General features: G+C 35.6%; 1 protein-coding gene across 11 annotated transcripts in view; it reads left to right on the forward strand.

Annotated features, from left to right (window-relative positions):
- Positions 1-26,141, forward strand: part of AOPEP (aminopeptidase O (putative)) — a 200,532-nt gene that overhangs the window by 58,086 nt on the left and 116,305 nt on the right. For 8 of the 11 annotated variants that reach the window (XR_011805683.1, XM_038170281.2, XM_072030776.1 and 5 more), the window contains 2 exons: positions 22,896-23,085; positions 24,998-25,107. Coding sequence is in view for 9 of the 11 variants with exons in the window: in XM_038170281.2 (XP_038026209.1) it covers positions 22,896-23,085; positions 24,998-25,107 (300 nt within the window). In the remaining 2 variants the exon portion in view is untranslated. The remainder of the gene's footprint in view (positions 1-22,895; positions 23,086-24,997; positions 25,108-26,141) is intronic. The other 3 variants (XR_011805684.1, XM_072030777.1, XM_038170284.1) reach the window with 1 other exon arrangement.

Here is a 26,141-nt window from a genome sequence, read left to right on the forward strand (position 1 = left end):
TTGACAAAAATCTACACGTTGATATCATCTTTGTGGTTCAGAAGTGTGAAACAATCACACTGAGAAAGACTTTTACCACGATAGTAGGATATAACAGAGTTAGATTTATATGCAGAGGCTTTGTCAGAAACCTATCAAACATCTGCTTTTCAGACTGGCTTTCCATAGGATTTAGAATATATTTCAAGGTCTTAGGTATCTCAAAAACCTCCATCGTACCAATGTAAAACCCTATGAGCCCATGTAAAGTTTTACCGTGGTGAAATCTGTGTTGATCTGCAACACGGGAAAACTGAAGAAAACGAGCATATCAGGTGGACAAATGTCAGTGGAGTCGATCTAATTTTGCCAAGTGAATTCTCCCAATAAGTAAGAGACAGGACATACTGTATCATCTTGCTATCAGGAGCAAGGGGAATGTTGCCTACGTTTGCTTTGCATAAATATTTAATACTGCAGATATATTTATATATATATATCCCTATCAAAACAAGAAACATCTTTGCCTCTGCTTTTCCCCTGAAGGAAGGATCAAAGCAAAAACAATGTGCAACAGATGTTAGTCACATGGCTTAATGCAGTGTGATTTATAAAACTGTACAGAATCCAAATTTGCTTCTAGTCATATTGTTGTTAGCAGATTACCTCAACTGAAAGCTAGTCAAAGTACTCCCAAATTATGCAACTGTAAGGGACTGGAATTAGTCCTGCCCCCACGTATAGTTTATTTAGATTGTAAGGCTTTAGGAAGACTTTCCAAAACTTTATGCTGTTGTGTGTTTATGTTGATTAAAACAATTCTGTTCAGTCATCAGCTTTTGTTTATACAGTGTGTATTTTCAGGAATAATTTTCTCAGACATGTAAAGACTGTTAAAAGATTCTGAGACAAGTCCTATAGCAGTCTGTTTTTATCACATAATTTACATTTTTTAGTGTTGTTTTAAAGCGTAATGAAAGTTTTATTTTATACAGTCTACATTTTTTTCACTTATCAAAACTATGAAGAAAGCTTGTTTTACAAATGCAAGTATTTGTACTGTATCTTAGTTTTGCACAGTAGTAAGGTGAAAAATATGTGTATTTATTAATTTTTATTTTCCAGTGACACAGTATTTTAATTCTGATAGCACTGTCATTTTAGTGCTTCATTATTTTTCACTTGGGAAGTGCTGCAAAAGCTATCAAAGCTATTAGGACATGTTTACTTCTTGTGTAGTAGAGTATAAAATAGCCACCAATAACTTCATAGGTAACTCAGTAATATGGCAAGAAAACCATTAGAAAGTGAGTTTAATGGTAAACTGTTGTTTTTATTGTTTGGTTGCACAACACGAGTTAATAAAAAATAGATCAATAAGGATAGATCAATAAGGAGGGGCTTGGTAAGTCTGTATGGTACTTTTGTTTGTATACACATACCTACCAGGCATTGTGTATGCAGTAAGATGAGCTGTTGAATACTTTGCTGATTTGGTGTGAAACCATACAAGCTTGTATAATACATTCTGGATACCTTGAAATTACCTGTTTAATGAAAAATAGTTCAATTAAAAGGTGTGAAAGTAGGTGGCGCCATTTTCTAGAAAGCAGGATGGAAATGCAGAGAGAACTTTTCCAGGGATTATTAGCAGTAATAATACTTCACATAAAGTGGAAGACAGATTTCCCTTTCTGGGGAATTTTTCATTTGCTTGACATCAGGGGCACACTATGGGTGCTATTTTTTAAAAGAATTCAGCAAATAAATACTTCATGCTTAAAAATGCCTGGCATCTCATGGCATAAGAACTTTTCGTTAAGGATGTCTGCATAACAAGACTGAACCACCCTGAGTTTGTATATGTTCATTCTGAATTATTGATTAATGCAGTGTCCAAGGAGGGTAAAAGCAAGAAATATACATAATTTGTTCAGTTTCAAAGCTAATTGTTTTGCTTATGTTTTTCTCATTAGTTTTATATTGTCTTAAATGTGATCCGTTGCTCTAAAAGCACAGAAAGGAGCTTGTTCTTATTTTGTGACAGCTGCATTTGTTTATGAACGCTTCTTTGTAGGCTGTTGTAATAATTTGACCTAAAATGGATAGATGTTCAAACTGTTACATGAAGCCCTATTCTAAACGGTGTAGCTTACTTCTCAGCAAGAATACTGAATGTGTCAAAAGAGAGTACTTTTTCAAAATAACCACCCGAAAAGCAGGAAAGAATAGTGCTGTTAGGTCATCCAGATAAAGATATCAACCTTCAGTCATTACATTTTCTCTCTGCTTACAATTAATGTCCACATAAATCACATTGTCATAATAATAGACCATTAAAAGCTCTGCAAGTCACAACTGTGGAACTTGCAAGGTGATTTCAACTTCTTTGGTTTTTGCTTATTTGTCTGTTTTTCTGTGGTATACTGCTACTTAGAATTAGTTTTAACATAGGTTTCTCAATGTGTACAGTCTCCCTTTAAAAGATGCTCTTTTAAAACACATACATAGATCTCAATGCTAATGGGCATCGCATGCTCACAAGGAAGGGAAAGAATAGCCATTTGTCTGAGATTTACACAGTCTCTGTGATGTTATTTTTAAAGACTTCTGGGTTGTATTCTGGTTTAAGATTTCCTTCACGGGGTTCCTGTTGACGTAAGTAGGAGGTATGCTTTCATATCTGGAGAGTGTAGTTGTTTGTTTTTAACTACATAACATATGGGTCAGTGGTGAGATACCAAGAGTATAGGAGCCAGAGAAATCTCAATAGAGCTGTGGATAGAAAGGCTAAAAATACACATATAGTTTTAGATTTTTAAGCTACTATAGTATGTCTAAAAATGCAAGACATTCCTAAGATAATCATATTGACACTTAAAAAAAATAAATAGAGATTAATCTGCATTCATTCCCAATCAGTTTATAAATTTAAGTTTCTTTTGCATTAAAAAATACAAACAAACTAAATCCAGGCATTGAATTAAACTAGTCTGAGTTGGCAGATAAATGTGCTAGAAAGCTTGCCCTGTACCTTACATCTTTCGCATAGCCAGATGTAGTCAAGCACAAATTACCCAGATCTGAATGTAATATTGTTGCACTGTAATCTTGTTGTGAAGGTAATGATAGAATATCACATTAAAAAATGGCTGTATTACATTAAGGTTTTCTTAGTCTGTCAGTTTGTTCCTTTTCATTCTGATTAGATTTTGCTTTTACCATTCCAAATTGAAAAAAAGAATAAATCCTTCCTGTTTATAAACTGTTATCACACTGATCTTTTTCTTTTTCTGTTCTTGAATTGATTGAAAGCATCAGTTATTATAAATCAGAGCCACCTTCACACTCCATTTTAGCATTTTGTTTTTCATGTATTCATAATAGTTTGTTCTGTTATATTTTTAGTAGCTGAATTTATTCCTTTTCATGCTGGGGAAAAAAACCAACCAACCAAAAAAAAAAAACAACAAGTTTATGTTTTGGAATATGAAACATGTATCTCCTTGTGTGTATTTTTTTTTTTTTTTTGGTATGGAATATTGGCATAGTTACTACAGAAACTGCATACGTAGTGAAAACAAGTGAATTATATGTGCAGTGTGTTTTTACGTTGGGGATATCAACAACTTTCTTCCTCCAAGTATCAGTGCTTCTGGAAGCTGGGTGCTTGGAATACACTAAAACTCTAAAAGACTAATCTAAATCTAAATCTAAAAAATCTAAAAGATTTTTCATTGCCGCTTGGTTTGGTATAATTTTTAAAATGTTTTTCTACAGGTGGACACTGTCATCTAAATTATCTGTTTGTGTTACTAGCTATGAAATTGCATTACTAATAACCGGCCTGAAGAAATCAGATTTGGCATGTTTACCTACAGAGATAGTCATCTCTGAATGCATCAGGAAAAGTGTGGATGAGAGAATTTGTCTGCATATTTTCTGCTTGGTATCAGCTGTAGGACCAAGTTTTCTCATCTTGTGTGCAAGTTCCTGTCATGAGACTAAACTTGGAATTTTTTCTATAGCAATTGCTTCTTAACACCCAGGCTTTCCACCTGAGCTGATAGTAGTAGTCTGACAGTGAAGGAATTGTTTAAGCTGTTTGCTCTGGGTGACTACAGTATCTGTGCTGCTGTTGCCTGTCAGTAACCTTAGATCTCCAAGGCACTATGAAAACTGTGTCTCAATAATTTTACCATGAAGATTGGCTGTCTTTGGACTCCTAAATGAGACCTGGAAAGAAGGAGTTAATAGCCATGCTTTTATCGTGGAAGTATCTGCCTTATGGTTCAGGTCAGAGGCCATACCCACTCAAAATAGGTTGCAGTGAATACCTCCTGTAAGAGGCTGTCAAAATACACATTCCACTTCAGGGGAGCACTTGTACATGTGCATCTGATTGGAAATAGTCTTTGCTAGAGAAAAAAAAAATCCTTACCTTGTACACACCCAGCATTTCCTGATATTCTGCCCTGAATATAGAGCTGTGGAGTCTCCTTCTCTGGAGACATTCAAAACCCACCTGGGCGCGTTACTGCGTGACCTGATGTAGGTGTTCCTGCTCTGGCAGGGGGACTGGACTGGATGGTCTTTCAAGGTCCCTTCAGTCCCAGCATTTTGTGATTCTGTGATGCACATAGGGTGATGCATGTCTCCCATTCTTCACTACCTCTCAGGTCTGGCATTCTGTGACTTCTGCTTAGTTTTTAACTCTTCTCAACTTCTGAAGGAAATAATAATAATAATAATAATACAAAGAAAAAGTTCGTAAAATTTTGGAGATTACAAATAGCTAGTCCTCCTAATTTTGTGTAGTGCCTTTAAGTCAACTCTGTTTGCAAAAGCTGAAAATACAAATGGTGTATGTTAACATTTATGTTACTTGAAATCTAACTGTGGTGCTGGAAACAATTATTTCTGTTTGGTTTAAGATTCTCTCCTACTCTTTCCACAGAAATTAGGCAAACAAAATGTTGTGTTATATTCAGCATTTGAAAACCCAACCGTCTTTTCCCAAATGCATAATTCACAGGAAGACGTAGCCAGTGTTCAGACAAAGAATGGTATGACTATAGGCTACTGTTACGGTTCCGTAGTTATGCCATGCAGAGACAAAGCTCCTGGAAATAATTTATTTTCTTTGGTCCTGGATTTGCTGCTACCTGCGAGCTGGGGTTAATCTATTGCCATGTATGGCCAGGAGAAGGCTGTGTAGGAGATACGGATCTAGCACTGGCAGGCTTGTTGGAACTTTCCAGTCGATCAAAGAGTGCCACATATTCTCTTTTACAAATAGGCTGTGTTTTATTCTGTTCAATTGTCAGTGCTGACAACACAGTTAAAAATGCCTGCCATTTACTTACTCTTTTTGTGTACAAAAGTTGGAAAAGCACAGTGAAGCACCCCTGGCAAATGCCAGTGCTGGATTATCTCATTTCACATGATGTTTAAACTGAAAGCCTGGAGCATTCACTGGACAAGGAACTTGTGCATATGATGGTTTGGGGTTTTCTTGTCACGGTGCTAATTGCAGAAAGCCATGTGTATTTCTCTGGAAGACTCTGAGGAAGCTCTTTCTATTCAATAGTTGTACATATTCCTTTATGAGATCCTAGGTACTTGAGGTTGTTGTGTACTCATTATTCCTGAGGTCTGTTTTGTAACGTGTGTTGCAAAGATCTCTACTGGCAAATCCTTTGTGTGATGCTTGTGTGGGGCCAGCAAGGGACTGTTGCTTCCGTGCCAGCACTATGCTGAAGTTATCCACCTCCCTGTTGTCATACCCAGATGGTGCAGGCTCTGCTTTCCCAGCATTTGTTTGATACATGGGCTTGCATAAGAAGGACTTGGCAGAGTTTGAGCTGGAGGTAGTGGTTATAGGAAGAATATTTAAAGAAAAAAAATCATGCTTCATCTGATTCCACTGTTCAGAAAGGCTTGCTCTATTTCAAATATTAACTTATACTTATTTTTTAGGTTCGACTAATACTATTAGCATAATGGAAACATTGTTGGATACAACTTTTTTTTTGTAAGAGGCATGTTTTTACCAAACAATGTTTGTGGTGAGAATTATTGGTCAACGAGCTGATCTGCATTTAGCTCAATTTATACCCTCCTGTTTTAGTTCAGGATGTGGATAGCCTCTTTTGTGGGTATTGGAAGCCTGCTGTCAGTCACTGCAAGTCAATTGTTAAGGGTTTTTTTGTTTGTTTGTTTAAAACTTCAATTATAAACTTGGCCAAAGCTTTATGGACTGAAATGTGCTTTACACATGTGAATCATAGAATCACAGAAGTATTAGAGTAGATAGATACTAAGGCTCTGATATATATTAGAATAAAATTATATTTTCAAATACACACATGACTCCCACAGAAATAACAAGAGTCAGATGTAATACATCTGAAGAAATGAACTTGGCTTTTTAAGCATTTTCTCAAATGAATACATGTAATGAATATAATATACGAACATAACTTTCTTTTACTTCTCTGCATGGGGTTCCCTAAAAGGGCTGAGAACATAGTCAGCAAAGAGAATCACTGTGATTCCTGCAAGTGTTTGCATTCCAAGTTGGATTTGTTGCTTTATGCTCTTCTCCTTTACAGCTATCTTAGAAGTTAGCCTTTTTCTGATTTGGATGTAGGATATGTTCTGTAATTGTGAGAAACCCAAAGCTGATGAACCGCTGTGGGTCTGATCAGCACCCTGCCCCTGCACAGTAAGTTACTGATCACAACTATGTGCAGCCAGTCCCTGGACCTCTAGGGAGCAACAGTGTGTTAGCATCTTCGCTTATGTCTCCTGCATTTACTGCACATTTGCTCTGCTGTTTATGCTTTGGTAATATGACCAACATAAATTTCATTCTAACTATGTCAAATTATCAAATAAGGCTACAGCACTGCAGTGGATGGGAAAATGAAAGACCTGACAGTATGATCTTAATTCTTCCTGTTTCTCAATTCCAAGTCTACTGACATTTTCTCATTTGACCTGTCCAATGTATGTGTTCAGGACTTGATTGCAGATGTCTGTATTAACTGAAGAACTTTTTCTTTATACTCACACACATATATATATGTTATTGGGGGAAATTCTTCCTAATCAAATAAACAAAGGTGATAGAGTTTGAGAATTATTAAGCCAAATGATTCTTGGCGTTGAGTTGTGGGCTGTATTATTTGAGTGGTACCATAATTCAGTTTTTCTGCACCTAACTACCTGATACATGCCTTTGGAAATTTTCAACTTAAAAACAGTACAATACAGAATTCCTTGATGAAAAGTGTATTCTGCTTATATTGAATGAACAGGCATTATAGATTGTGGATTGTCCTTTCCTGGACTCTTTTATGCCTAAATCCAGATTTCTGATGCACATATGGCTCAATGATGCCAATATCACGTATAGAATACATGTATGTATTTGCAGAAGCCTTGTAACCATCCAGGAACATTATGTTGCTAGTTCTTTACCCAACTCGGTGTCTGCTCCTGTGTAAATAGCTTAAATACTATTTAATAAATACTTAAATAGCATTTCTGTCTTGGATTGGAATACCACCTGATCTTCCTGGGAGTATTTTGACTGGCAAATGTTGTAGATAGTTTAGGGAGCTGGTTGGAAAGAAACATGTAGTCCTTCTGAGGTGTGGTGTAAGGTTCCAGAAGGAAACCCCCCAAAAGCACTAAGCTTTGATCTGTCACCTAAAATGTTTTGTACCTGCAGTTGTTAGCAGGTACACAGAAACTTCCAGGCTTGACCAATATCTTGGTCAGTTCCTTCTTGTTAAAGGGGCAGAATTAAACAGCAATGACAAGATTACTGAGATCCTTAAATAAGCAGCTGATACTTACGGATCTTAGTGAGACTAAAGAGTTTGTTTGTTGTCATGTGTATTACTTCTGGCTCCCATCTGAAGCTAATAACATAGCTGAAGGAGGAACTAGAAGGGATCTGTAAGATGTTGCCAGACCTGCCTCTTCTAGAGAAAAGGATACGACCATGTAATCTATTATTAACTCAGATACTTTGATATTTCAGCACAGTTGTCATAGAATTGGGATTTAAAAAGAAAAAAAAAAAAAAAAAAAAAAGTTTTAATCCTGCTTCCAGATGCTAAACTTCCTCGCAAACTCAGTTTGAATATAAGCCTGAGATGTGGTTTGAAAGTCCTCTGTTGTGCCTTGCTCCAGTTGTTACATGCTGGCAACTTTTTATTTTTTTGTTTTCACATAGCTTTTTTTATGCTTATAAAAAAAAAAAAAGAAAAAAAAAGAAAAGAAAAAGAGACAGAAAAACATGTTGGTGATGCACCAAGACAGTATGATACAAAAAGACTCCCTTTCCCCTCTCTCATGCTCAGGGAAACATGCAGCTTTACTCCAGTATTCACTCATTAAGCTTGAGAGCTCTGTGAGAATATGAAGACACCTATACTGACACCGTAATTCTTACAAAGTGTCAGTGAGTCTGTTGTTGTGGTAGTTTCAAATGCCCTTGTTTTATCCTGCTATAATTAGTTTTGTTAACTTAAGCCATGGGAAAAGGTGTTACTATTATTCTGGCAACTTTGAGCATACTCCTATGCCTGTTGAATACAACAGGAATGATAGATTGGGTCAGCTCCTTTTTACGTAATTACCTGGTTATTTTTCAGCCTGTGTATTCTGAACTTGTGCTTTATTTATTATCTGCCTAGAAACCATTCTCCTGACTTCGTAATTTTTAGACCTTTAATATTTCTGTGTGATACATATATACAGTTCTAATGGTGGGTGGTTTTAATCTTCACAGGGACAATAAATCTGGCAAATCCCTTAAGCAATGGTGTTAATTTCTTGGTGTTTTGATCTCTTTCTACTTATTGCTGAAGTTGCTTGATTTAAAAACATTGGGCTGGTGTCTGTTCTTATCACTAATGCTCAAACTGCAAACCAGGTATTCCAACAAATTTTCCTTTCAATTAATTGTTGACATTTACTTATCCTAAGCTTTAACCAAGGTGAGGTAGGTCTCTTGGCAGTGGATTATTTGTCTTTTATGGTGTGTAGGAAACTGTTCAAATGTTCATTACTTTCCTTAAGTACAAGTAGAGAAGACTGTTTGAATAGAACTGGCTTGATGTGATGTTTTGTCATGACATGGGTGTCCACATGCTCTTTTGGAAATGTTCAATGGTATATCTAAGAGCATTCCTTAAACAACACTGACAAATCTGTTGAGAGGACAGGGGACATTTCAAGTCATACGTGTGTGTGGGGGGGGAATCTGGGCAGTTTTTATATTAATAACTTGTTTATCCTTGTTCTGAGGAACACTGATAAAGCTAATAAAATTAAGATTGTTATTAGATTATTTTTATACTCTTTTAATTTTTTATTCTTTTACTCTGAAGAATTATTTGCTAGCTTTTGTACTTTTTCTGCCACTGACAACTTTTTAGGGTTTTTGTTTTGCAGACAGAACAGATTCCTCTGACGTGTTGGCCATCTCCAAATTATTCTGCACCCTTGTACTTATTCACTGATGTGTGAGGGAAGGAATGAAAAACAGACTCCTGTATCCTGAGAACGATCATGTAACCCTTCTGTCTGTTCCACTATATTTGAAGTCAAAATAACAATAGTTCTCTAAAAAACTGGATTAACATGTGTAGTGCAATTTAAAGATTGGAATATATTCTCATAAGAAAAAATATTCTTTGAAAGGTGCAAACAGATTCTCAAACCTGTGTGCATGAGTAACTATTTGAAGCTCTTAATATTAAACTGTATCAGCTATCCTTCCAAAACAGTTCAGTCTGCACTCTCATTTCATTCATCTGTTCCATCCAAATAGTTGCAACAGTTTAATTTTAGAAGAAAAATATGAATTAAAACAGACATTTCAAAAGTTTCGTCAATACTACCATCAAAACCTAAACCTTCAATAGATTTAAAGACATTTTGATGCTTTATTTTACATTTCAGTGACTGAATTTGTTACATAAATTTCTTCTGGTTGTGCTTGCAAAGCAAAAGCGTTTTTATTTTATTTTATTTTATTTTGACAAAAGCTGAAATGTCAAACTGCTGTATGTTTCAGAATATTGTAAAATTTTATAGCATGTCTTATGAATGTTAGCATCTATTTTATTGTGGATTATATTTTAGTGGAAATTTTAAACATGGTTTTTCATTTTTTCCTAGGGCTGATATGTGATACAGTGTAGTCCGAGTATTCTTGTATGAATTTTCTCCTCACATACTCAAGGTACCCATCAATTTGTTGCTGGCAATTTGCTAATAGGGATCTTACATGTATGATAAAGATCAAGAGCTAACCCATTGAAATTGGTGGAGGAATATGTATAGGTACTTTCTAAATAGACTGCTGAGAGTGCTTACAAGGAAGAGAGAAGGACAATTTTTTTAATTTTTTTTTAGGGATTTGGAAGTGTGATAGATTTGGGGGAAATTAATTAATGAGATGTGTGTTTGAAAATGTTAAAAATTTGCTCGGAGATTGTGGTTTGTGAATAAAAGACCACCTCTGTTTTTTGGGGATGTTTTTTGGATTTCCTTTGTCTGTGGTAGCATAAAGGATGGTTTCATTCCTTTCAATTTCAAGGGCAATCCTTTTTCTTGCCAGGTGGCAGGCATCTGGTTTGTGATGACTGCTTGCTCTTTGCACAATATTGCATAAATTATGTCTCTGCTTAACAAAGGGGGTTACTATGTGCTGTGGTATTGCAAGTTAATAATATTTTTGACTTCTAATTCTAATTTTGAATGTTGAAATTGAACAGTCTGGTCATATTCACTTTATAGTCTGCCTCATTTGTGGTATGATGTTGTGCTGCTATTTCTAAAGGTTCATTTCCCTGTAGCTTAATTTTAGAATTTCAAACATCTTTAAGCTTACTCAGAAAACCATCTTCTGCTTAAAGTGTGTGAAGCTGACATTCAGGGCAGTATTATGGCTCTCAGTAAAGAGCCAGTACAGTGAATTTTCTGGCATATTCTTTATCACTTGTTGTTTACATATCTGTTATTTACACACCCACACACACACACACACACAAAAGTTAAGGAGTTCAGGAATACATTTTTGGTGTGATCACCAGTTTGTTAGTGATAGATACTGAGTTAAATCTGTGATATAATTCTGAACAGACTTGTTGGCCTTCTTGAGGATGTCACAGACCTCCAAAAGACAGCTTTGTATGGCTTGGTCACCAAGCAAATTTTTAAAAGCCCAAATTAGACTTTAGCATGATGAAGGAAGGGAGGAGACCAACTTGTCAGTGACTGAAATGGCTTTGCTACTATTTTGTATATCTTTCTTATTATTTCAAAGGTTTCTATGTTTACACATAAAATTTTATGTATTTCTGAGTGTTAGCTGGAGCTCAGTTATGCTTTATTGGTGCTCCAGACAACAACAACAACAACAACAACAAAGGAAAAGGCAACATATCAGAGGCAATATTGTTAGTTTGGAGACATAACCAAGTTATCTCCAAATAACTCTGGAATATGGTTATGAGCTGTTTGGGGAAAATCTTTCCATTCCTCACCACCTTCAGTAGGTCATTAAGGCAAAATTATTAGTGACAGTGCTGATGCTTATGATTTTGATTTTCTGTGATGTATTTGTAATTAGTTATTAATATGACACAGTATATAGGTGATTTATGTGCAAGCTATGTCTTGGAACAGAAAGATTTACATATGAATTCCTCCCTCTGAATCCCACGACTTAAGTTCAGGTTATCACATTTTGTCTGCAATGAATTTGAAATGCTAAAGACATCTTAAAACAGCACAGAGAGAGCTTCTCTTGAGCACTCGTACAGAGCAATATTGGTATTCTGTATCAATTTACTGGTGTGAATACACCTGATTTACACGTATTAAAAAACTGCCTGCCTTTACTGGAATGAAAAGGCAAAAGGATAAAAATGAAAGCTGTACCATAATACTATAGTCTACGTGAAGTCTTAGTTTCACATGATTTTCTGAAAAATGAGCTATTGCCAGAGAAGGTGTGATTCACATAATTGTGTTTATGGTCAGAGCACCTTCATTTTCTTAAAAACCACACTGGGCACATACTGGAAATTCCAACCATTCTGACATTATGGACAGTATAAGCCACAGTCTCTACTTACTGCTATCATATCTTTGATTTTTTCTTTGTAGTATCTGAGAAATGGGCCTTAGATTTTGAACAAATCCTGGTGTTGATGTGCTGTTCAGTAGTGCCAGATTAGATATGTTATTTGTCTCTAGGAAATCAATTTCTGTTTTCGCTCAGCCAGGTGATCTGAGCTAATACAGTAGTGCATATGCAAAGTCATTATCACAGAAAACAAAATGCACTGCAGTCAGAAAGGTATTTCTAATGCTTTCTGAGAAGAAACAGCAACGTCCAATTTGCATATATCAGCATAACTGTAACATTTGCAATTAATTCTCAGTTAAATAATTTTAAACCTGTTGGAGGTAGAGTTACAGAGTGATAGCTGCTAGCGGGGGAGGGGGAGGGGGTAATACATAGTGCTGTCATGGAAGAGCTTTTCTCTCCAGACCTTGGAACAGGGCCCAGCAGAAACAGACTGCAACCTCTGACCTAACACTAACAAGCCCTCCACTAAACCATATCGCTAAGTTCAACATCTAAACGTCTTTTAAAGACCTCCAGGGATGGTGACTCCACCATGCCAATACCTCACAACCCTTACATACCAACATAATCTGTATTCTCTCTAGCATTTTGCTAAATACATAATTTGGTGTTCTCAATTCAACAACTTTAAAAGTGTGTATTTTTAGGATTTATTTGATGAATTTGCAATGCACAAGTTATGTGGACATACCTATATGTTGGAAAACTCCAGAAGAAATGATGGATTCAGTAGATGTTTGTAATGTTTATAATGGTGTTTGCTTCCTTTTGGCATCCTTAAAAAGAGAAGATAAAAGTATCCTGTGGTAGTGTCCTGGATAACAGGGAATAACATAATAATATATAATGTAATATATATTATATAATATATTATACTTATTTAGTACTTATGATGGACTGAAACTGATTAGGAAATGTGTGAAAAGCTAAATTCATGAAGATGCAACAGTATAAAAGCTCATTTCTAGGTAATACTTAGAGACATTAGCTCAGTTTTTAGGTATGCTAGATAGTTCAAACTTAGCTGTCCTTTACTGTACAATACGGTAATAATAGCAAGATGCCTTGTGTGACAAATAAATAATTCACATGCAGACTAACTACTTCCAGTTAAACTGTCCTTTTACTGTCTGATTCAACAATAATAGCTGGATGTCCTGCATAGTAGATAGAGTAATTTGCATGCACACTGAAGTTCTTCTGTCATTGGATATGATGTAATTTAATCTCATTTTTCCACCAGCATAATAAATGTGACTGTGTGCGAAAGAGAATGTGTGTGTACCATTTTACTTGGAAATAATCTCCCGAAAAGGAGGAAAATTACTACATTGCAAAGAGTTTGGTGTTCCCAAAAGACTTTGTTTACAGTTTTGTTTGACTGCTAAGCACTTATTGTAAGAATAGATTGTTCTAGTTCTAGTCATTATAATACCGTTCTGTTTTAATATTGCATGATCTGTGGGCTGCCATAAAATTCTTACAAATTGAAGGGCTGATATAACATGAAATGAGGCACCTCGTCTGAATGTTGCTTTTGTTCTGTATATAACAAATTAGTATGTTGACATTTGTCACTGATGGATTTCATTATTTGCTGAAAGGGGTTTAGGAGGTTTGACAGCATGAATGGTTTGTCCCACAGACTTTTGAGAATTGATAAAGGCATCTTTGTTCTTTGTGCAAAAGCACAACAGATATCTTATTGACTTGATGCATACAAAAAGGAAGGCTTGCATAGCTGCTGCACAAAATAAACTAAAAAATAATTTTGAAGCCATTACTTAACTCTGGTGTGTTGTTCTCTCTCTCTCTCTCTCTCTTCTTTTCTCTCTCTCTCAGCTAACAGCATTAGGTAGCATTAATCAATGTAACAAGAACCACATTTTTTACATCACTTACAGTTTATGTATTGCTTATAGATGACAAAAATATGAAAAATAGGTAATGGAAGATAGCAGTATTATTTAGTTAAACATATATTGTCTGAACCATTTTTAAGGCAGGAGAGTGCAGAGTGTTGTAGCATTTTTTGTCTAGAAAGAGGATGAAGGCATAGTAGAAATAATGCGTTTTAGCGTGAATGTTGAGAATCAGAATAAACTTGGCAGCATTGGTTTTGTAGCCAGTCTTTTAAGTACAATGAAAGGCTTCAGCAAGTAGATTTGTAGATACTACTAGGTACCACCAGGTACCAGCAAGAATTGCGGGCGATACTATATATTGGCAAAAATTCTGTCACATGCAGATAACTATCTTCACCTCACTGTTTGCTCCCATATGTGTTGTTGGCACAAGCAGCAAGAGATATGAACTGAAAATTTTGAAGAATTGGACCCGTGCCTCTTTTATTGCATGAGAAGACATTCTGATCATTTTTAAAAAACTCTGAACTTTATGTTTTTATTTATTTGCCTTAGAAATATCAGGTATTTGTTGCTCTGTCTGCTCCTGTGATTTTAGGGATTTCCTGGATGATTCAGGGATATAGCCAGAGTTTTCTCAGTCTTCAGGTGAAATATTTGTAATAGAAAACTCTAAAAAGCAAAAACGTTCCTCAGGTTTATTTTGTTTTGGGATACTAGTCTGACTGTAGTTTGTAAAGATTTAATAAGAAGCACTTCAGCCTTCAAGCAGACTTCATTTCCTTGCTGCTTTTAGAACAGTGATACAGATGCTCTTAGAATAGATAATAGCATTACACTGCGAAAAGGAATCTTTAAAAATTCAAAGAACAAGTAATCACTTCTGTTGTTGCTGTTTGTTTGGTGCTTTGTTTCTTGTGTTTATTTGTTCTTGTGTAGGTAGATAAAAGCTATCCTCTGTATATTAAATGAAGAAAAAATGACACCTTCTTTATTTTACTTTGTCTTGTCCAAGTCATCTTTTGAGACTTTTAATATACTGGATCTTACCTTGAGTGAATTTTATCTGAATATGGAGAAGCAGATAAATTTTGCCCTTTCTGTCTGTCTATTTATCATTGTAGCTGATTTGTGTTTTGGCTCTCAGCTCTGTTAGTATCTGCCGGAAGCTTCACAATGTAGCAGAAGGAAATCCAGGTCTTCCACTAATAGCAATGATGCAAAACTACAAGTAATGAAATCCATCCATGATCACATAATAACATCCACCTATGACAAATGTCATTGTTTAGACTGGAACTGAGAAATGTTGTTTGTGACTGTTGTGATAATATAAAGAGCAGTTGGAAAAGACTCTGAAAAAAATTCTATGTGCATTGCTGGTATAAAACAAGAGCTTCTCTTTTAGTCTTTAGAAACCAAAAATAATTATTATCACACACACATGAAAAAAAAAAAAAAGAATAAAAAAGGAATTTATAAAAAGAAAGGTGAGAGTACCTATGTCTGTTTCTATTAGCCTCCTATTTAAATAAAATGATCAATTAAAATTATGAATTACAATGTGGAACAGTTTCACATGAAATCTGGATAAAAAATGATAGTTCCATGAAAAAATTCCATATCCAAAAGTACTTTTCACTGAAAAAAAAAAAAATATCAAAATACATGTATAGTTATTTTCTTTATTCGTATTTCTTTGCTCTTTAATTGGGATAATCTACATTGGTTTCCAATCTATGTTTATTAAGGGGGGGAAGGGGGAAAAGCTAGTTGAGTTGTACAGCTTATATGATTTATCATTTGGAAACATAAAACAATATCATTTTGTATTATGAATAACTTCGTAAGGAATTTGGGAATCGGTAACACTAGTTCACGAATTATTTTTCAATTTTAATAATGTCAATACTTTTTGAAAAGTAATTGTATGCGTGGTGTGAATGTTGAAAATTGAGCTTGCACTTACTCCTATCAATAAATCAGTTAAATATGAAAAATTTATTATGTGATATGAAACATGAAAAGCTTTAGTCCTCAAGATGTTCTAGAGAGTTCTAGCTTGTAAGATTTTCTAACAAGATTGTAGCCATGGAAATATAGTGCTACTGAATTTTATAAGAGTTTTTTTTTTTTTTTTTTTTTTTTTTTTTTTTTTTTGTGAGAAGGAGGTTTCAAACAAATCAGAATGAAAAGTCTTGATGGGCAGTAGAAGGTTTTGAAACTGTAATTCCTTCTGTTTTCCCCTATAATTTTCTATGTTTGTTTTTGCTTCCGTACAACAGCAGGCAATCTGCTTCATGCCGCAAATCCTGGGAGTAGAAAAGTCTAAATGTATAGATATTGTTGGGCTTATGTAAGAAATCAGGAAGTGAAATCTAAAGAGCTCCAAACAAGCACTGCAAGTTCTTCATATCTGAAGGATGTGTAAGATGAAATGATGTGAACTAGAGCTGCTGTTAGGCATCCTGGGGAGTATCAGAGGTCCAATGGAGAATAACTCATTAACTCTGTGTTTCTTACTTGGGTGGACTGATGGTTGATCTTGTCAGCTCCAGTTCCTGATGAGCTTGTTACAAACTCAGGTTAGTGCACCGGCACTGCTTGGTTCAGAGGCATTTATCAGACAGACACCTACATGTAAAATATGTTCTTTCTTTCCCTCTAGGGAGAAAGTCCGAGGTCAGGACACGTGAAGCAGATAGGATTTATTAATAAGCTATGACTGCATGGTATCAATCACGTATAAGTTGTTTTGTCTTACGAATTTTTGTAAAATCACAATTAAAGTTTTTGTCTTAGCGATGTCAATGTGTGTGCTCCGTGGATTAGACAGATAATGAGACAGCATTATTTAAGTAAATTAGTTGCATTATTACTGAATTGTTTATTTTGTGGTGTGTTCTGATCTCAAGAGCTCTATCTAGGGAAATTCCTTTAACCCTTCTGTTGGAAGCAATATTTTCACTCTATCATTTTAATACTATATATTTTGGTTGGATTATAGAGGACAGTTCTGGAGCTGAGCACCAGAAGAATGCTAGAAGTTCAGAACAGAGCATAGTTTAGAAAAAAATAGAAAAGAGTAAGGGCCATTTTTTGCAAGACTGAAGTAAAAATTAAATTCTCTAAATGTATTTCTTGTCTGCTTGATGTGCACTGTGTAAGCCAGCTGAATAAACATCTTGGTTGAGTAGGTACAGCTCTGCATTTTCTACTTGAAGTTCCCTAGGGTAGAAATATGAAATGAGAACCCCCCTTTTAGATCGACTGTCCTATGGTCTTCAAAGACACTAATGTGTGGTATCACACTGCATATGGTTAGTTATTTTTGATCTAATTTTAAATGAAAAAATACATTTTTACAGGTTGGTTTGTTTCTTGACTTTTTTTACATCTTCATTATTTAAAAAAAAAAAATCACAATAGTGGAGATTCATTTTTAATACTGTGACCTTTTACTCACATAACGTTTCAAGCAAGTTGTGATTGGAAATGCTTGCTGCTGCATGACAGGATAATACATATCTATTCATTTGTGAACAAAAAGTTAAGAGAATAAATTATTATCAGATGGGTTGATACAGTTTACCTTTATGTTGGCAGATTAGTGTTACCTGTGGGTGCATGGAATTTTCTGTTTATTTTTTGAAGCATTTAAATCCTGTGTCCCTTTTTGTTCAGGTCAGGATGATTGGTCCTTTTGCAATTGCAAAATGAGGAGGTCCTGGCATAAGAAAGCAGCATTTGTCAATGCTTGGCAAGGTTTTCAGTGTGTTTTATTTCATTTTTGTCAGTCATGAAATTCCAGAGCTATTCTGATTTCTGAGGAAAACTTATAAAATTTCCTCTGTGAATAAAAATCAGCAAGTCAAATCCACAGTAGATTTGTAATTCCAAAGATATTTTAATTAAAATAAAAGTTGTGAAATGTGGTGTATGTCACAGTCATGTGGGATCAGTACTGTGTTACTATGTAAGTTTTTACTTCAAGGCTGTTCATTTAGCATAATTTAGCATGCAAATATGAGAAGTATCAAGAGTTGTTACAAACCCAGATTATTATTATTATTATTATTATTATTATTATTATTATTAGTAGTAGTAGTAGTAGTAGTAGTAGTAGTAGTAGTAGTATGTGTGTGTAGCAACTGATTGAGTTTAGGTTGATGTTATCTTTTTCCTTTCACTGTATTATTTTTTCAGTGTTATGCCAAGTACCAGTCTTGCTCCCAAATAGTAAAAAAAGAAGTCTCACCTGGAAGGGATCCACCCTTGTTTATACACATTCTGACTAATCTGGTTTGGTATAACAAAATAAGCAAAACTAAATTAATTGACAATTCATGGAGCAGCTGCTGCCCAGTTTTCTGATCAGTTAGAGGCTAGATTCTCTGTACTTAGAGATTGTCTGATATCTTCCTCCTTACAACACATGAGAGCTCCCTGTTGCCTACAAGAACGCTATATTACTGCAGGATTTATGGAACAAGAAGTCGTTCATCTGCTCTGGAGTGACTGTCATCTGTCACTTCCATTCACGTGGTGGTTTGTTTCCCAGTATGATTATAGGGAGGGAAAATGTCATTACAAAGTTTCCAATATTTCTGGTGCAATTTTGAGTTTTATAACTACAAGATTCTTGTCTCTACAACTTCATTGTATGTATGTTTCAGCTTCTGGCATACAGTAAACTTGGGAGATCAAAAAGGGCTGTTCATCTCTTTAGTTCTCTCAGTACTGAAATGTAACATATACCAGATTGCTGGAGATTACAGAGGTAAGTAATTGGATGTGGCACGTTCTTGTGTCTGCATTCCAATGACACAAGTGTCCTCAAAGATAAAGTAAGCTAACATTCAAAGTCTGATGTAGATATTGGAGGCAATATGATAATATTGTTCTCTGTATCACTTCAGTAATGTAGGTTGAAGGCAACTGTTGAGAGTTTGCATAAGATGTTTATAAAGAGCTGTCATTTTCTTGTCTAACTTTCTGAATTTCAGTAATCCTGAAATGTATGTCTCAATGTTAGCATGTTCCTATGAACATATTTTTGAGGTATTTTCCCTGCTCCTTTTTACATGGGAATTTTCTAGAAGTAAAATAACTTTTCAACCCATTTACTATCTGACTTCCTTTTTATGAATAGGAAAACATAAACAACACGTGGAGTGTTATCAAGACATGAAAAGTATTTTATGTTATAATTTACTTCTGTAATAGTGGTTTGGGGTGCTGCTTTTGACTCCAGAAGCATAATTTGTGTCTCAGCTCTGTTGTTTCAGAAAGTACATAAGGAAACGTATCTGCAAATCCATGTATGCTTAGGGGGAAAAAGTTCTCCTTCAAAAGGAGTGGAACAAGCCTGTTAGAAATGTGCTTCATGTTCCTTGCTTAAATGTGTACTTAAGTTCTTGCACGTACATTTGGCTTGAGCTTATGCTATGTGTCTCTTGTCTGATTATGTGCGAGAAGCCAAAAATAGCACACTGCTGCAGCCTCTGTGCAAAGCAGCACCTGCATCAAGTCATAAGCCTGGAGAAGAAGTTTTGCAAAATTGCTTTCAGAAACTTGGCTTCTAAACTGGTCATATTACTGCTCAGAGCTCTAGGACTCATTGGAAACCTTTTATTTGTTACAGAGAACATTTATTAAGAACATCTACTTGAGTGGATTCAGATGATTAGAACACAAGGACCCCTTGGCCTTTCACACCAAAAAATTCTTTCCCTTTGGAGTTCATATTTTCCTTCATATGCTTCCCTTCATACCATAGTTACAGAGTTGATATTTCCCTTAACTGTAGTTTTACTTGGATAAAGAGCTTGTTCCTTCTTTCTGTACAAAGATCTAAGTTATAAGGGTGTAATTCTGGTCAGAATAATAACCTTTTGCTTTAAAAGTATAACCAAGTGTGTACTTGTTGAAAACAAGTCATTAACTTCTATTTTTCTGCAAGAGCCATTGGGAAATTCTCCAGCTTCCTGGGAAGGACTGGTGGGGTTTTTCTTTTTCTTTCTTTCTTTCTTTCCTTTTTTTTTTTTTTTTTTTTTTTTTTAAACTGGGAGAGGTTTCCCACCTTCCTTACTGCATCGAGCTAACCTGTTCTGACCTGCTTTAGAAACTTGGGCCAGACTTGAAAAGACACCAGCTCGAGTCATATAAAGGCTGGGCATACCTTGTCAGGTCTTGATATAATTGTGGAGCTGAATCACCTTTGTCCCTTCCTAGTGCATGAACAGATTTATTTCCTTTTTAATTCCAGTGAAAGCAACAGATACCAAGCATTATAATTCATTTCTAGTAAATCAGATGGATGGTATGAGGTTCAAATTCCTATTCTGGTTTAAAAATATATATGTATATATATTTCATTATATGTATAATATATATATATATATGTATAATTATTGCAATTTAATCATCATCCAAATTATCTTAATTTTCACATGGCCACTTTCTTGAATTACTGAATTTTTGAGCAACACCACTAATAGTAACAATGAATGATGTTGTACATCCCACTTGTTAAAAAAATTGACTTAGGGATTTAGGTGAGATGAGTAAAGGTGGAGCAGAGCTTCTGGAATTCAAACATGTATTGGAAACAGAGAATCTGTATTTTAACATAATACATAGAATCAAATTTCTCCCCAAAGTAGTAGGTGCTGGACATAGTATAAAAGCATGTTCAGTCTTTGAGAAAATTATTCTTAACATAAATGGGAACTTTGCACTGCTCTGTAGTGGTATCTGCTGCTGTATGAAGCTCTGAGTTGGACGTTTAGTTGTTTGTTAAGGGAAAACAGAATAAAGGGATTATTTAAGGTGTTCTCAGGAAAGGAAGTTGTTGGCTGTACTGAGACTCTAAAATGAAATCCCACTGCTGCACATAATCTTATTTTTGACCTTGTAGAAAGTTGTATTCATATTCCTTGCCCAAAATTTAACCCATGTTCCTTTTTCTCTCTAAAGTTTTTAATCCTTTTGTAAAGGAGATTTTCTAATTGTGGCATTTCTATTATTTAATTGGAAAGAGAAGGAACTAGAATCTTTACTTTTATTATATGTATACCTACAGTAGTCTTGAGCTTGTTTATAAGGCATGAAATTACTTGTATTTTGCTGAAATAAATGGCCAAAGCACAACCAGCAGTATGTCTGGAATGTTATTTACTTGGTCCATTTCTGCATTTTTTCTTTGTAGCACTGTACACATGCCACAGTTAGGGGTCATTTACTTACCACTGACCAAAGTGGTGCCCCCAAAGCTGCAGTTATTCTTCTCAGTAGGGGTTTGTAATAAAAGGCTCATCATGTTCTGCAGCTTCTGTGCTCACTCTTCCCTTCTCTCTCCTTCACTTCTCTCAATTGGAATTGCTTTTGGCTAAGATTTCTAGAACTGCATTTTTTTTCTTGATGTGTTCTTTGTGACTTGATTCCTCTATTGGTACTTACATTTCAATCATTTGGCATTGCAAGAAATAATGTAAGAAATCAACTTGTTTTGCTGGATTATATTTACTATTACTATTACTATTATTATTCTACAAGGAGATGGTTACTGAGTATGTTTTTCTACTTAAGTGTGTGTCATATTTTACGTTCTCAGTTCCAGATACTCAAACAGTTGCAAGAAAACTGTGGGTGTTACAACATTTCCAGCGGAAGGGTAGGGTGGGTGGGGATGCTCTATGGAACGCTCACGAATAATATTTGACTCTTGGAAATGTCTTAAGGCCATGCGCTCCCCTCCCACGCTCGGAAAGCTAGACTTAATTTTAAAGACCTGTGGTCTTGAAGGTATTACCATTGTTCTTTATTTCCTTTCTAACTGGCTGGAACTGAGAAAACAGTCGAAAAGGAGATTATGGATGCCTAGGGTTAGTGCAGGAATACTCTGCAGATGGTGTTGGTGGTTTGTGTCCTTGCAGGTCCCATTAGTGGCACCATGCCCCTTTAATCCCTCCTATGTTAGTCATAGAGGTCTTAGTTCTCCTACTCTTTTTTTTCCCAGGCGTAAAATTATGTAACTTTTAAGACATTAACATCTACAACATCTGTAAGCATAACAGAAACTGCCTTACAGCAGAACAAGAGCTGGGAACTGCAGAAACTTGCAGTTCAGTGTGTTTTCCATAGCAGGGCAAGTATGCATAGCAGGTTTTTTGTCCCAGATTTCTTCTTTTAGTACTTGACTGCAAAGCAGAGTTGATACAGATTGTGTTGTTTTCTCCTGTAGTGAAAATGAGACATTTAGTGGGTATCTAAGCCTTCTTTTCACTTCTGTGAAGGGTGCTCTCCTTCCACTGCATTTGTGCAAACCATCACCCCTTATCATGAGTTGGTATCTTTTAAACTTGTTTTAATTTGTAATGAGCACATGAGCTCTACTATACATGGCTCTTGTTCTTCTGGGTAGTGATTTTTTTTCTTTATAAAATGTTTCTGCTTTATTTATTTCCAGCTTTGATCATTTAACTGATAAATACGTACTACCCATATTCACACCTGCTCATCTTTTATTATTGTGGCTTATGTATAAATGCTTCTGTTGAAATAAATCAGTCTTGTAATTTGAAAAATATAAAACTTTGGTTTAAGTTACTTTCTAAAGGCAATAGCTGTTTGACAGTTGAATACAAAACAAGTGCTTGGCAAAATTTTAATTTAATTATCTGCCAACATATGATAAAGCACAACCCGACTCCTAAAAATGCCTGAACTATAAACCATTTGTCATGACCTAGCATGCATATAGTAATAACAGGCTGACAAGGCTAATAAAGCCTATATATTATTATGGTCATAGAATGTGCGTTACAACAGGTCGATAATGTATTTTGTCCTTCATTCCCACTGTACAGCCCACACATCATCTTCCTGTCACAGAGTGTATTACCTGGGGGGCGCCATCTCTGTGGAACACGTCTGTGCCATGAAATTGCTCATGCTTGGTTTGGACTGGCCATTGGGGCTCGTGATTGGACTGAAGAGTGGATAAGTGAAGGATTTGCCACTTTCTTAGAAGATGTATTTTGGGCTAGGGCACAACAGGTAAGGTGATGATGTGTCACTTCTCAACTGAATCATGTGGAAACCAAAATTATATATATATATATATAATATTATACTATATATTATATATACAACATGCATAATATATTATAATACTTAAAATATATATAATAATAATATATTATATATATATTTATTTATATCTAATATATATCTAATATATATATTAGATATAAATAAAACCTCGTGTTATGAGACTAAGTTTTTTAAAAAAATATTGGAATTTGCATGCTAATTTGTTTTTTAATTCTTTCTCTCCACAATGAACACTGATCTTTACAGAGGTAAAGGTTAGTGCAAATAGGAATGGAAACATCTGCTTGTCAATGATTACTTTCCCACAAATACATGACTTAAATTATACTGTTCAGCTATCAAACAGGTGCTCTGCATTCCCTCCACTTACATTGTGTTCCTGAAAGTGGAGTACTCAGCAGCGTCTTACTGAATATCGTAATATTTCAGTTACCTGATGTAAATGGTTTGCTTTTGCCCCGTGTATAGCCAAATGGCAAGCCTTAAAACAAAATGAATTACAGTGCCAACGCTTATACTTTTTTATGTCTTACAGTGTCTAGCAAGAGCTACCATCTTGTCAGAGGCTTAGAAATCATTGCCCTTCTTAAAGTGAAAAGCTCATAAATTGCATGTCACCTAGTAAAGCGGTTTTCTGATTCGACTCTTATTTTTGTCATACCTCTGCTATTTCAAGCATTTCGTGTGTTCGTGATTTCTTCTTGTGCTGGTGTCAGTTAGGCTCTGACTGCTGTTAGAGTTTGCAGAGCTCCATCTGTGGAAGAGCAGGTGGGACTGGGATCTGACATCGCGAGCTCTTCTGAGCCTCCGTTTTATTACGTATCAGGCATATTTATAGCACTGAACAAAAGAGAATTCCTTCTCACTTACCATGCTTCTGCAATGAGAAAGAGGTGAAGGCTATCCAAACACACTTCGCTTTTCCATTCTGGTCCTAAAAATTCGTTTCTGCTCTTGCATTGAGCATCACTCCTCTACTGTGGGCTGCCCATATTAATCCTGTATTAATCCTGTTACACTTGTGTGAGTCACTGGAAAGCATTTTCATTGTAGTAGGCATCCTTCCATATAGCTGAATAGAAAGCAGTGAGCAGCAAAGCAGGGTGATTATTCACAGTTAATTTAAAAGATCAGAAAACCTTTCTTTTTTTTTTTTTTTTCTTTTTATAATTATTGAGTAGTTTTGGTGCTGTGTAATCCTAGAATTGGAGGATTATCGGTGAATTCTCTGCTGCCTGACAATAATTCCAGTTGTGACTGAATACTCGTGTAATGCAGGAGAACATGAGCTGCTTTTAGCTTCTCCCATTTCCTGTCCTTTTTTGTAACAAAAAGTGTAAATTAGTTGTTGATTTGTAAGCTGACAATCTAGCATTTATTTCATAAGCATGCATCTCTTGATGCTGTGTTAATGTGGGAAAATGCAACAGGGAGCTTTCACCAGGGTGGCAGAAGTAGTAGGGAAGAAGGGTGAAGTCAGGACATAGAGCAACTCTTTGCTTTCAAGGCTGGGAAAAGTAAAGATGCAATCAGAACCGATAAGCGAGGTATCTGTACAGTATGTTCAGTTCACCTGCAGCCAGTCACTAAAGGGAAAGCAACATGCCTTGCTCTATCCTCAGACAGAAATATTTAACCAACTATTGATTTGATGCACCCAGTGAGGCTTCTGTTTTTCAAAGTGCTGCTGTTAACTCTTAGAGCATGAGGTGTGACTATATTTTTTAACACGGGTGTTTATACTATTTCTTGCATTGCCTGCGCATTAAAGGAAAACAAAACGTGTTTCTCTCTGAAAATTATTATTGCCTCTTGTGAAACGGCAATCAATGATCTGTGTTTTTCGTACACTAAGCAGCTGTCACATGATGAAGAAAAAGCACAGCAGGAATTGAAAGCTTTACTTCGCTGGCGACGGCTCAGAGATGAGGTGCAGAATTCTGAAGAAGAGCTGCAAGTTTTAAGGTAAAGCTACAGCACTGTAATCTTCGCTTTTGCATGTTCTCCCCCTCCCTCTCCACCCCAATCCCGTTTTCTAACATTTTCTCCCTTCAGAGGATATACATCCAAATCTTCTAATTAAATTACTGCATTTCCTTATTTCCTTCTGAAGAAAAAAGAGAAGTCAACTTAAATTGAGTAGGTTATTCATCTTCTATATAATGCAATTGCTTTTCTGTTTGTTATAGAAAGCTTTCCAAAAGGATAGGATTTAGCCTGATATTAAATGTCTCTAAGCAGTTTACAAGAGCCTCTATTCGGGGGAGGGAAGAAATAAAAGAGACCATTTCCTGAACAAAGTTCACTGTTTGAAGCTGTAACAGATTCATATTGTGTGGTTGAAGACAAGCACATACAAGAGTGTAGCACCTAACTGCCAAGGTGAATGAAGCTTTAAAAAACAAAGGAAAATGCATAATAAACAGTATAAATCTGCTTTCTCTTTGGAAATGACTAATGCTATTTAAACAAGATTTTGGTCTTTCGGTACCAGATGCTAAGCTGAAGGCTTCTTCTCACGTTGCTGAAGATATTAGATCATAAAAGGATTCCTGCTTTGCTAATGATTTAATCATCTGGGCTGTTCTGATTGGTGTCTTGGGAGTTTGCTGTAGTCTTTTATCTTGAAGTGTCTAGAGTGGCTGCCTAACATCTCCACTGATTGTCTCTCCACAGTCTTTGACCAGGAAAATCACATTTACTAATCTGAACTCAATTTAGCCATACATTGACCAAATCACAGAGGTAAATCAAGAGATTATGTAGTCTCCTATCCTCACATACAGGCAATATATACAGATAATCATAAGCGGGTATTATCCAACAGGTTCTTAGGGACCTCCGAATGAGAAGTTTACACAGCAAAGCTGTTTTGGTGCTAAAAGTTAAGAATTGTTTACTAATACTAATTTTAAATCTTGATCATTTCACACTATGTAGATTTCGTCTTTTTCTTCACAAACTGGAACTGAAAAACAAACTGGCCCCCATATTTTTAT

The sequence above is a fragment of the Anas platyrhynchos genome, chromosome Z (assembly GCF_047663525.1).
Source record: "Anas platyrhynchos isolate ZD024472 breed Pekin duck chromosome Z, IASCAAS_PekinDuck_T2T, whole genome shotgun sequence".
NCBI lineage: Eukaryota > Metazoa > Chordata > Aves > Anseriformes > Anatidae > Anas > Anas platyrhynchos.